This window comes from Eucyclogobius newberryi, unplaced genomic scaffold (assembly GCF_026437365.1).
Source record: "Eucyclogobius newberryi isolate DKJ021-1_F unplaced genomic scaffold, fEucNew1.0.hap1 SCAF_16, whole genome shotgun sequence".
In the NCBI taxonomy this organism is placed as follows: Eukaryota; Metazoa; Chordata; class Actinopteri; order Gobiiformes; family Gobiidae; genus Eucyclogobius; species Eucyclogobius newberryi.
The window spans coordinates 22,028,981-22,042,595 of NW_027315790.1; the positions used below are offsets into that span (position 1 = coordinate 22,028,981).

Below are 13,615 nucleotides of genomic sequence, written 5' to 3' on the forward strand. Positions count from 1 at the left end.
TTGATCAAACCATAACTCTGTCTGTTTTCATCGTGGTACAGTTATGTTTTAATGCGACTCAGCATGTTTTTATATGTGGCTATAAAGAAAATGTGGCATGTATGTATATTTTTTTGCTGGGGTTTGCCATATTCTCACTTTCCTTGATCAGATAAGAGTCAAAAGGTCTGTTAAAATAAATGATTGTGTTTACTTAACGTAACATATAAAATAGAAATATGTGTATTATGATAATATTAGCCGTACGTGACAAAATATGCAATGTTGAGTTTTTAAGTGTTTTGTTTTGGTTACATAAAATAAATAAGTACGTACACATTTTTACATGAACTGAAATAAACAAAAAAGTTATTACGCCTTTCTACATTACATACCTTTGATATTTTCCGCCACAAATAACCACTGAAGTATTTTCAATAATCTAAAACTAAGTGGACTTCTGGTCACAGCAAATCTGAAAGTAAAAAAAAAAAAATTGTAACATTATTGACCCAAGTGTCTCATCATAAATATTAAGAACAATCTATGTGTTTTTTTTTTCTGTTACTCCCTGTTCAAAGAAACCTTTATGAATAGTTAATTTTATGCGCGGCAACAGTAACTCTGTGGGCGGGACTTACACACCAGCAAATTAATCACATTAGAGTTGTCCACAGAGCCTGCTGTGCATAAAGAATAGCAAAATATGCTATAAAAGGCCATTGTGGATTTAAATCACCGTTTCTGCATGTGCAAAGCTATACCTTACCTCCAACAACATCATTATGTTTTTCATTTATATGGCACTTTTCACAGACCAAAGTCACAAAATGCTTCACGCGTTACAAGAAAAACACAATAAAGATCATTTTAACATATAATAGATTACAATAAAATTAGAAGTTTGAAAAAGCAGGCAAAACATTTCCAGACAATATATTTTTGCAACCATTAGGGCTGTGCAATTCCTTGAATTTCAATAATGATTATTACACCTAATGTTTGAAAATCTATCCTTGTTTGGCTATACGTTGAAAATACGGTGAAAATTCATTGAACTCTGAAAATAGGTCATACTCTGTTACTGGGTTCAGCTTACAGAGTGCAGGTTATACCATTCATGTCAAAAGGACACATTATTGCGCTATTCCAACTCAACTCCGGGGCTTAAGAAGGTGAGGGTAAACTATAAACACAGATCTAACACTTTTCAGACATCTCTGTACATTTGTGTAGGAAGTTGTCTCCTTGTGCAAGTAAAAAAGCTTCTTGACTCTACTTCAGTGTCTTCCGTCTTATTAAAGATTTATCACACCTAATTATTACCAAAAATACACAATGGTGGGAAAAAAAGTCTGTTATGGAGCCCTCAAGTGATATATTTTTTTTAATCTACATTCTGAATAACAAACAAAAAATAAAACATTCTTTAATAATGATTTTCCTGTCAAGAAAAAATCCCTGCTCGTAAATCCTTAGTATTGTTTACTAAGAAAAATCTCCTATACAGTAACTTTCTTCCTGGTTTAGTTACTCAATAAGAGTATTATGGTAATACTCTGTTTAGATTTGTAATGTCACTATCCAACGATTTGTACACTTTGTGGGTAACATCACTGACTTAGTATATGTTACTCCTACTTAAAAAAAAATACTATCACTCCAGATTTTTCAACAAAAACCCCATTTTAATATTTCTTTTGTAAACTTACAAACATTTGACTAGCAAGGAATACAGTTTGTTTACAGTGAAGTCGCAAGTGACTATAACTACTTTACAATTTAAACTTTCTATTTCAACCATTCTTACTAATTCTAAGGCCTCATATTTATCAACTTGTTTTTCAGGAAATCTAAAAATGTTTTACTGTAAGTAAAAGTAGATTTTCTCCATTCATCAATTAAAGCTTCCAGTGCGCTGTTTATAAGTCAGAAGATTCAACTTCAGAAGCGACCAACCAAAACAGTAAATGAACATTTGAAACGCGGTTCTTATCTCCTTTCCACGAGCGCCGAAGGTGTGAAAAGACACATTATGAAAAACAGCACGCCGTTACACCCGGACAAATAAAGGTTAATGAAAAACAAGCCCCGCAAACTCAACATGTAATTCTCTATTGGGCGCCTCTCAAGCATCTTACTACGATTGCACTGCACAGTTCTACCATTACTTTACCAGAAGCGCTACAGGAAATAAAGAGTACAAAAGTCTAATTATGCAGCTGGGGAATTGCGCATGTGAAAAACCAATGGGCGATTCTTCAAAGTGAATCAACAGTTGTGGAGAGTTCCCGCTGAAGTGAATGGAGTATGTGAATATGCATAAAGCACGCTGCGTTCTGCCTTATCAGCTTTTCTGGAGAGGCAATGCACCAACACAGACCTACTTTCCACACTCCTACCTTCATTTTGTACCTTCTATAAATAAGTACCAGAAAGAGCTTGAACACATAAGAGAAGAGTAAACATTTGCGCTTCACGACAAAGAGAGAAAATCTACATGAGTCTAAGGTGAACAACCACATGCTTGTCTCTGTCTTGTGTGTTGAATTAACTGGTTTCGATTGATTTAGGTCGATTTTTGGCACATACTTTTGTCATAATGAATGCAATGTTGGGAGTGCTCAACCAGATCACAGCCAAGTAGTGTCTGAGAAAAAACAAGTGCTCATAGTGGTCCTTTATTTACACCAGAGAAAAACACCAGGTGCATGACCAATATTTAAAGTGCCTACGACAGGTTGGACTACACATTTCACTAAAACTCAACTCATTCCGACGATTGTGAGCAACCGGGCTTACGCTGCCGTTTTTACACTGACATTTTTTTGTGAAGTTTATCATGTTACTTCCATAACTGTTACCTAGCAGCCATATATGAAGATAGGTTTGTTATCTTGAGTTCGAGAGCAGGACCACACCTCATCCAGGCCCCTTCCAGCGGCCCCGCTATTTAAACCTCCCGGCTACACTCCCGTTTGTTCATCCTCTTTGTGCCCCTCCCCATCCCTCAATTTAACTCTGTCCACTCTTAAAGGTACGGGGGGATACAAGGCCCTGGAGCGTGAGGCCCAATTCAGCATTTCTATCATGTTCCACTTAATCAAGTTTTTTGCGGTCAATCTTGAGGTTGTGTTGAGGTCTGCGGGCCTGCGTGCTATCCACTCGACCAGCAAGCGGAACAGTTTGGTCCCAATTTTGAAGCAGTGTTTATGTTGGTAAATGTGAACGTATACCTTTAAAAATGAGCAACAATCTAAATGCATCTCAACTGGTCAGAACCACTAAAAACGAGATTAACATTAGGAATTCAAGCCATTGTAGCGCTCATATTCTGTTCTGCAGTGTGGTGAAAGAGCGGGGGTTACTGAGGTTAAATGTGGTTCAAATATTAGCATCTAAATTGAGGTTTGGTCTGGTGAACCTGCCGTCAGCTGCAGACAGGAATAGCAGGTGTAAGTCAGGCAGTATTAATGTTCAATGTCACAGCGTCTGATGTAACACAAAGGACAATTACGCACCTGCAGCTTTCAATGATAACAGCCTCAACAGCACTTTTCAGACCTATTTCAAGGCAACACATTGATTTAGTGGTCGTTGCTAGCACATTAGGTTCACAGTGTTGCCAGTTTTATGTAAAGGTGAAATACATAGTGCTTTGAATTGGGGAAAGCATCTACAGATGACATACGAAATACAAAGTTACTTAGAAATCTGACATAGATTAGGAACCTCCAAGGCAAACTTTGTCATTCAAAAGAGTGATTTTTCTAAAATGGGGGAAGGATCACCACTAAATATATTTTTTGGTGTCAACCTGCCATTTTATGGATTCCTACAGGAAAGATGTAGGATTCCAAGCTATTTATTCTTATCCATAACGTCGTGAAACATTCAGTCTGAATAAATGCACGAGAAATGAATGTCCAAATCACTGCACATGGAGAGAAAGGCGAGTAACTAAAAATTAATAAATAATCTATTTTCACACTGATGGCAGGTGAATATGGACCAGTGGATTCACTGTGTCACTGCATCCAACAGATCAGGGTGTAGATGCAAGACTACTTTCTCCATCTGAACTCAGACAAGACTGAAATCATTGTCTTTGGCCACAGAAACAAAGAGAAAGTGTTAGTGGTCACCTCCAGAGTGTTGCTCTAAGACCTACAAATCAAGTTAGAAATCTGGGGGTAATAATGGATTCAGACGTGAACTTCAACAAACCAATATCAGCAGCAGCTTTTTACCCCTAGCATCAAAGTACATCTCAGGCACGTTAGTGACACATGACTCTGAGGACCCCAGGGACCGGCCTCCTGCTGGTGCCAGAGTCAGGACTAAACATGGACCGGCCTCCTGCTTGATATTAAGATAAGATAAGATAATCCTTTATTGTCCACACATGGGGAAATTTCCTATTGATTACCGTATTTATGTTCTAATATTATAGTTTTATGATTTGTATGCAACATTTCTGTTTTGTAAGGCACTTTGAATTGTTTTGTGTACAAACTGAGCTCTGCAAATAAATTAATTGGTTTTGATAGTTTTTGATATATGAATACAAAAGTGACCATTAGTCAACCTCTGACTGCCTTTGTGAAAGAACACTTTGTCTTGCTTTATACATGATGAACCAGGCCGATGTGGTGATAGTCGATAGATTGATAGGCACGACAGGGATGGATCGAGCAATAAAGCTTTTACCGTTTGAATAAAATGTAACTGACACGTTTGATTTATTTTTTTGGTCTTGCATTTATCAAGTCATATTTTAGAGTCAATTTGAATCCTGTGACGTCTATTGTCAAAGATATTATCACCAGACAGTAGAAGCCCACAGTTTGTATTGGCAGCATATGTCTTCATTAGTGTCCATATCTGCGCTCTGCTTGGTGCCTGCTAGTTTCTTTCTTCTCTCACAAATGTTCTAACGCTTTGGTGCTCATCTGTCATATTTAGGCAAAATGACTGAGAGCTGCAGTGAGGGTTGTTTAGTCAAATTTCCAGTTAATCATCGATACGCTTGCTTTAACCTCGCACGGTCCCACGAGGCCAAAGGCACAAGACGGATGACTCAATTTACGCTTTATTGCCACAACTGCAACTTCTACTGCTGCTATCAGAAATGTGGCACCAGTAAATACAGTTATTCAAATCTTGGACTACATCAACGTTATAAGTTTGTTGTATTGAGTTTTGCATTACCGCCCAAATCTTCAAGAGTCTACACACTAACTTTTCTGGTATTAAATCAATTTCAGATGCATGTACAAGATGAATACTGGCTCTTATTATGTTTATGATTTCAGCTTGAAATCTTTTTGTTGATTCACGTTAAAGGGAGTGGCCTTTCCTGAGTTTTTCATGTCCCCCCGTGTGTGTCTATAGTAACTAAAGGGTCAACAGTTAACAGCAAGTACACATTTCATTTTCACACATGCGCATTGTTCTTGGTATTTAGAAACTACAATTTGAGGCATCCCCTACTATTTTGTGTATATTTTAGCACAGAACTCTTGCTTTTGCCTGATCTATTGTACCATTGTCTGCTCTAGATAATCTAATCCATGGATCATGAGTGTACATTTTACATAAATTTACTTTTAATGGCGGTTGGCAGCCAACTGAAAAGGTGCATTTACCGCCACCTACTTTAGTTGTACCTCTTAAAAGTATGTGTTTTACTTTATACCATCAAAAAAAGAGAGGGAGAAATATAGATCTAAAATGTGATAAAAGAGCAGCACAATAGAGCAGTCGATTAAGGAGAATAAAGTCAGAAAATGAAGTAATTACAGAGCAGTGGGCATGTATTGAAGGTAGGGGAAAACAATTATAATATGATATTAAAGCCATGCGCAGTGATAAAGGCCCTCGCCCCCCTTGTGACCGCGTAGTATGAGTCATGTCTAATCCCCCTGCCTACATCACCCCTCCCTCACAATAATACCAACTTCATACTACTTCATTCAACATCTTCACGACCGCACGGTTTGAGATATAGTTGTGTCCCCTTTGGCTTTTTTTGTTCAGTGTGATGTGGAGAATAAGTGTGCCAAATTTCAATTGTTTATGACAAAGTACATTTTTCATCCTATATGAAATGCTTGTGAACCAAAATGTTCAATGGGGTGCTGCAGAGCGGCGCGGTCAAATAACCCAGCAGTTTTAGGAACCGCGGCACTGCCATATAGACTCATGGCTAACCCTAACCCTAACCTTAACCCTAACCCGGCGTGGTTTAACCCGGCGCGGTAAAATAGCCCAGCAGTTTCAGGAGCCGCGGCACAAAAAACCCATGCAGTTTCAACCGCGGCTCTGCAGACACTCCCAAAAAAAAATGTTTTTGTTAATGTTCAGGGGGTTAATAGGTTTTTCCTCTATAAAAACTGGAGCTAGAGTCAGATGATTTTGTATCATTTTGCCCGGTCACAAATTAACCAGATATAAATATTTTCAGTTGTCTACAACAAATAAATTGTGGCGCTAGAGAGACATTTTATTAGCTAGCCACTATATTTGCATATCATTGTGTTCAGCTTGGAAATCTTCACGAACGCTCAAGTAAAATGTTTCAATTATATATTTTTTTAGAAACGTAGATTTTTTGAATTTTTTTTATTTTGTTTAAAATTCGTGATGACCATATCCGAAAGCATATAGGCTTCACATTTATACCATTTCATTGCTCATGGGTCATGGGCTTGTGGCCAAATTTGAAGTGTTTCCGATGAAAACTGTAGGAGGAAATCCCAAAAGTACAGTGAGGTGCACTTTTATCAGCGCCATATTTTTACTGAAATTTTTTGGGGCATTGCGCTTCCATTAGCCCCATATTAATCAATGTTTGAGGTGGAACTACTGAGCCGTCTTGACTCAGAATTTGAACTCACGGAGTTCAAATTTTTGATACCACTCACTAGTATCTGTCTTTGTTTACTACTCGATCTTTGAGTTTTTCTAGCCCCCGGATACAATTTTAAAAAGTCGCTCGTCCTTCGGTTTGGGCCTAAATATAATATATAAAATACATAATATGGTTTAAAACTCTTTGGCTCCTTTAACATTCCAAATGCTCTGTATAAGTAGCATTACTCAACGATACATCTGTGTGTACTGGAAAGTGTTAAAGTGAAATACCAGCGCTATAATCTGCCTGAATATCCCCTTAGAGGCAGAGATGAACTTCCGCTCAAATCCCCGAAAACCAAATCCCAAACTGAAAGAGTGGGTGCACCAAATCCTGCTGAGGTCATGCTGGGAAAGTCATTTCTGTCTGTCCTCCTCTGCCTGCTGCACATTTACAGAGCTGAAGTCATTATAATTTTGCAATGAAATCTAAAAGGCCAATATTATTCAAAATGTTTTTTTTAATTTGCTCTGTGTGCAACAATAAGGACACAATAATGAATCTATTGTTTCTTATTGTGAACCGCGCAATAGGTGAAGGATTTACAGTGTTAGGCAGAGAGTATTTTATTAGGCTAAACATTGAAAATATAATAAAAATAGCTAAATGTAGTGATGATTTTGTGCCAAATTAATATGTGTTTTACATTTACTTGAGCAACCTTTTGGAAAATGTCTACTTCTGAGTAGTTTCCAAACTCCTACTCGACTAATCTTACTTGAGTAAAAGTACTGCGTGCATGAGTGACAAAAGCTTTATGTAGTTGCCACAATTGCAGCAAGATTCTTTTCAACCAGCTTTTAATACCATTGAACAAAGCCAGCTCATGGAAATGTTTATATAATGTTATCACAAAAATAAAGTTTCACTTTGAGATCAAATGAGGGATGAATCTTGTCTCTTAAAATATTGTAAAATGCCAATGCCCCGCAAAAAAGTTTGTTGCGAGAGCAGGTTAAAAAAAATCTGTGGCGTCAAGGCGTCCAGTTTACATTACATTCGCATCCTGGGTGTCCAGTGTTTTTGCGGCACGAATCCCGCGTCAGACGCGGTGCGCCAGAGGCGTTTGAGCATCGGACGCTCTGGACATACTTCGGTTTCCAAAGTCCAACAACGGAGACCATTGACCCGAAAGCTTTTCTGGGTCCACCAGATACTTCTGAGGTGAGCAGAATTTAGTGAAACCTCTCTCTGCCAACATTATTCAAACAACAAACTTGTGAGCATCACTTACACTTCTTATCCCTTTTCCCTTTATTTCTTGATTTCCATTTCTTTAGCACATTCGAAACCATCACGTTCTCCTTTAGACTCCATTTCACTTCCGACAGTCATGTCCCGAACCTTCCACCAGCCATCGCCAACATGCTAGCCTGTTAGCATTAGCCTCCTCACTTAGCCTGTTACTTCCACCAATAGTTGCCAGGTTTTCTGCAGGGTTTGTTTTGGTCCTTCTTCTGGATAAGGAAGTGTGTAGGTATGTCACTGGTGCTTAATCTCTGATTGACTGCGACCAAAAGTTCAGCTTTCTGCGATTGTTGCTCATTTATATTCAAAAGCTCTATATGAAATATTGTCACTGATATCTAAGGTGATCTAAATTAAACTGTAAATATGTAAATACTCACTTTGGTAAGGAAAATACAGAGCCACCGAATTGTTTGTAATTGTTCATTTTGCTGGTCCTCAATCTCCGAGTAATCTAGTTACCTTCTGATTTTAGCCTGTTTGCTATTACTTTATTCCTTCCAACTCTATTCTGCCAAGGTCATTAATTACCTAGATTTCATATTAAGAGCTAAATGCTACATGTGTGGACAGATTTGCCTTTTACACACTAGACTGCAGCAACGCTGATATACAGACACGCATGGTCAGTAGAAGTGGGATAAGGTTCCTTCACTTATCTTAAATGCGAGCGTTGTATGTTAGCGTGGCTTCGGCTGGTCTCCACGCCCCCCTGGTCACGCCTGTCCTCAACCGGCAGCATGGCTCCAGCCCGTGCCCACTGCCACTGAGAAGAGATTAGCTTATCACCCAGGAACACTGATTGTGCCAACACGCCCACACAGTAAAGTTGACGTCCCTTCACTTAGCTTTATTGTGAGTGTTGAAAACAGCCGTGTATCTGCCAGTCGCTTGTCTCCAGCGCCTGCTCCCGGGCTCCTATTCCACTGTTTCCTGTGTCGCCGTTCGTGTTCGGTCTGCCACTTATTACCACTTTTATGTCAGCGTCTCATTGACGACCTCCAATCATAGTCAGGGGGGTGTGGTTCATGACTCCTCCCCCCTCAGTCCCATGATATTTGCACAGTCTCAAATAAACCACACAACTCTCAAAAAACAAAATAAAAGTCCACACAATGTATATAACAATACAAAACATGAGATGCATGTATGTGTGTAAAGTCCTAAATGATTAATTTTAACATTTGTGTTTGTTGCACCGCTCCAAAAAATATTTTAATAATTTGTTTAATGTTTGTAGCCTATCCTTTGAAAATTACGACAGAGTATAAGGGACAACCCACAAAAAATAAATGCGGGGCACTACAAGAATAAAGTCATAACATAAGATAAGATAAGATAAGATATTGCTTTATTGTCCCACATGGGGAAATTTCATTGGTGCAACGCAGGTAGATACAGAGGTAGATACAGAAGAACAGATCACTTATAGGAAGTCTGAAAAACACTTTCAGTAGAAGATCTCCTATAAATAAATAAAAAACTCCCTATAAATAAATAAAAAAAACTCCCATAGACAAATAAATAAAAGTCCCATAGACAAATAAATAAATAAATAAATACATAAATACCATTACATGTGATCACGACAGTAATTGCACATGAATATGTGTCACGACAGCACATAGATTGCACATGAATTTCACAGTAATTGCACATGAATTCCAACAGCAATTGCACATATGACAGAATTGCACATGGTTAGGTCAGTATTGCGAGTGTTCAGTACTAACAGTGTTTGTTATAAAGTCTGACAGCAGCAGGAAGGAAAGACCTGCGAAACCTTTCCTTCACACAGCGAGGGTGGATCAATCTCTCACTGAAGCTGCTCTCCAGAGCGGACAGAGTGTCCTGCATGGGGTGACACTCATGGTCCAGCATAGATGTGAATCTAGCCAGGACCCTCCTGTTCCCCACCTCCTGCACCGAGTCCAGAGCACAGCCCAGGACGGAGCTGGACTTCTTGATGACTCTGTCCAGCCTCTTCCTCTCCTTCTCTGTGATGCTGCTGCTCCAGCAGGCCACACCGTACAGGAGGGCTGATGCCACCACAGAGTCGTAGAAGGTCTTCAGGAGTGGCCCTGTCACTCCAAAAGACCTGAGTCTCCTCAGGAGGTAGAGCCGACTCTGGCTCTTCCTGTACAGTGCGTCTGTGTTATGAGTCCAGTCCAGTTTGTGGTTCAGATAAGATAAGATAAGATAAGATATTCCTTTATTGTCCCACATGGGGAAATTTCATTGGTGCAACGCAGGTAGATGAACACCCAGGTACTTGTATGAGTCCACTCTCTCAATGTCCCGTCCCTGGATGTTCACTGGTGAGGGGGCAGTGGGGTGGCGTCTGCGGAAATCCACCACCATCTCCTTGGTCTTCCCCGCGTTGATGAGGAGGTGGTTCCGCTGACACCAGTCCACAAAGTCCTGCGCCAGTCCTCTGTACTCCGCGTCATCGTCGTCCGTAATGAGTCCGATGATGGCAGAGTCATCAGAGAACTGCTGCAGGACACAGCTGTCCGTGTCATGTCTGAAGTCTGCAGTGTAAAGGGTGAAGAGAAAGGGCGCGGGGACAGTGCCCTGGGGCGCCCCCACACTGCAGGTCCGAGTGTCAGACACACAGTTCCGGGCTCTCACAAACTGGGGTCGGTCTGTGAGGTAGTCCAGGATCCACTCTGCCAGGTCATACTCCACACCAGCCGTCTCCAGCTTGTCCCTCAGGAGCAGCGGCTGGATGGTGTTGAAGGCGCTGGAAAGATCGAAGAACAGAATCCTCACAGAGCTGCCAGGCTTTTCCAGGTGAGAGAGAGAGCGGTGCAGCAGGGAGATGACGGCGTCCTCCACTCCGATGCCAGGCCGATATACAAACTGCAGCGGGTCCATGGCTGAGCTCACGGTGGAGCGGAGGTGGTCCAGGACTAGCCGCTCCAGTGTCTTCATCAGGTGGGACGTGAGAGCCACTGGCCTGAAGCTGTTGAGGTCTTTGGGGCGCGGTGTCTTAGGCACAGGTACCAGACAGGAGGTCTTCCAGACCTGTGGTACCACCCTCAGCTTCAGGCTCATGTTGAAGACATGCTCCATAACTCCATAACTAAAGCCTGGGACTGATGCCGTCAGGTCCTGCTGCCTTCCTCACTTTAATCCTCTTCAGCTCACTCCTCACCTGTGCTGCTGTGACAGTCAGTGGTTGGCAGGGGGACTGTGTGCTGGGGGGATGGGTGAGTCCAGGCGAAGTGGGGAGCTAATGGTCCGGGGCAGATAAGCGAAGAGGAACAGATGCAGGGCATTGTCCAGCTGTGGAAGAGGGAGCATGCAGCTGTGCAGGGGGAGGGGCGGGTGACCGATCAAACCTCAAGAAGTGAGCATTTAAATCATTCACCCACTGTAGATCCCCCTCTGTCTGTGCAGGGGGGATTTTGAAGCCCGAGATGGTTTTCAGGCTCCTCCACACTCCCTGAATGTTCTTCTGCTGCAGCTGCTCCTCCATCCTCCTCTTGTAGCCGGCTTCAGGCGCCTGATCTTCCTCCTCAGCTCCTTCTGCACAGTTCTCAGCTCCTCCTTGTTCCCTGACCTGAAGGCTCTCTTCTTCTCCTTCAGCAGAGCCTTCAGTTCACGGTTAATCCATGGCTTGTTGTTTGGAAAACACCGCATCGTCCGGGAGGGAACAATGTTCTCAAAACAGAAGTTGATGTAGTCCGTGATGCACTCTGTGATGGTGTTGATGTCCTCCCCATGTGGGTCATAAAGCTCAGTCCAGACAGTGGTGCTGAAGCAGTCCCTCAGAGCCTCCTCGCTCTCAGCAGACCACATCCTCACCTCACGGGACACCACAGGCTGCCTGCGCACGATGGGTTCATACACAGGCCTCAGATGTACAAGGTTGTGGTCCGAGCTGCCCAGGGGAGGGAGGGGGGAAGAGGAATAAGCCTCCTTGGTGTTGGCAAAAAACAAGTCCAATGTTCTATTGTTCCTGGTGGGGCAGGTAACATACTGGGTGTATGTTGGTAGAACAGAAGAGGAAGAAGCGTGGTTAAAGTCACCAGAGACGAGGAAGAGAGCCTGTGGGTGCCGTGTTTGCAGCCTACAAGTGCAGGAGAGCAGTGCTTCACAAGCATTTTCAGTATTGGCAGACGGGGCCACATAGACTGCGATCAAAATCACATGTGAGAACTCCCGGGGAAGATAATATGGCCTCATGCCAATAGCCAATAGTTCAATATCCCTGTTACATAGCTGCTCCTTCACTGTGCAGTGTTCGGGTTTGGACCAGCTCGTGTTCACATACACCGCCAGACCTCCACCTGTTTTCTTCCCGCATTCTCTCGTTCTGTCCGCCCGCAGCAGATGAAAATTGTCCAAACCTACAATAGAGTCTGGCATTTCTACTGTTAACCAGGTCTCTGTGAAAATCAAGACGCTGCTGTCCCTATAAATCCTCTGGGACCGCAAGAGGCTCGCTATTTCCGTCATTTTATTTTGAAGGGACCTCACGTTACCCATGACTACGGCGGGAAGCAACTTCCTGTTTCCTCCTCTCTTCTCTCCGAGTTTACGTCCAGCCCGTCTGCCTCGTTGCGTTTTCCTTAGGATGTCCGCCGGGATAACGTGACGATCTCCGGGTAAGACGACTGTTCTCCGCAGTTTCATTAGTTCCTCCTTTGTGTAAACGCGGTACGGCGCCGGCCGGGGGGCGGGGCCGGAGCCGGGGGACTCAGAGCCAAGACACATCGCCACGACACGACGAAAACACTCAATCCAGCCGAATAAAGTCAAAACAAGTTAATTTAAAGCGATTCCAGTGCGTGTCCCGATCGTTCGTGAAGTTCCTCTTTCATATAAACGTGTATATAAACGTGTACCGACGACACGCCATACTTTAGCGGCGGCCGGAGGGCGCGGGGGGGCTGGTGAGCTCGCTCGGAGCTAGCTCACATCACAACAACACGACGAAAAACGCTCAAATCCAGCCGAAAAAAAGTCAAAAACAGTTGAATTAAAAACGATTCCAGCGCGTGTCCCTATCATAAAAATATACTAACCATATTTCCAAAAATAGGAGATAAAGCACAATAAGTGTGAGAAAAAAAGAGAGAGCGTTTACACCGGGCTGCTAGCTGTACCAGCGCCTTATGACATTTTGACATTAATGTTATTAATGAGATTATTCTCGTTAAATAACAAGAATAACCTCGTTATTTAACAAGAATAATCTCAAATATAGCCGCAAGCGGCAACGATCGGCCCTCGCCACGCTGCCGCCACACCGCCGCGTCGCAAGAGGAGAACTCCTCCAGGTTTCTACGCTTTTTTCCCAAAGAGGTTTTTTTTGTAGTTTTTCCTGGCCGAGAAGGAGAGTCTAAGGACAGAGGACCCTGGGACATCGTCCCTCGCCACCACAGACATTGTCTGACTTCATCGCCACCACAGACATTGTCTGACTCCATCGCCACCACAGACATTGTTGATTCATTTCTCCCT

General features: G+C 42.3%; 1 protein-coding gene across 2 annotated transcripts in view; it reads left to right on the top strand.

Annotated features, from left to right (window-relative positions):
* rplp1 (ribosomal protein lateral stalk subunit P1) overlaps nt 1–12,163 on the top strand; it is a 264,746-nt gene extending 252,583 nt beyond the window's left edge. Inside the window, exon 4 of one of the 2 annotated variants that reach the window (XM_072447929.1) lies at nt 12,154–12,163. In XM_072447929.1, coding sequence (XP_072304030.1) covers nt 12,154–12,155 — 2 coding nt within the window. In that variant the 3' untranslated portion in view covers nt 12,156–12,163. Of the gene's footprint in view, nt 1–7,157; nt 7,171–12,153 lie in introns of those variants that run through there. The other variant, XM_072447897.1, reaches the window with a different exon arrangement.
* Nucleotides 12,164–13,615: the final 1,452 nt, after the last annotated feature.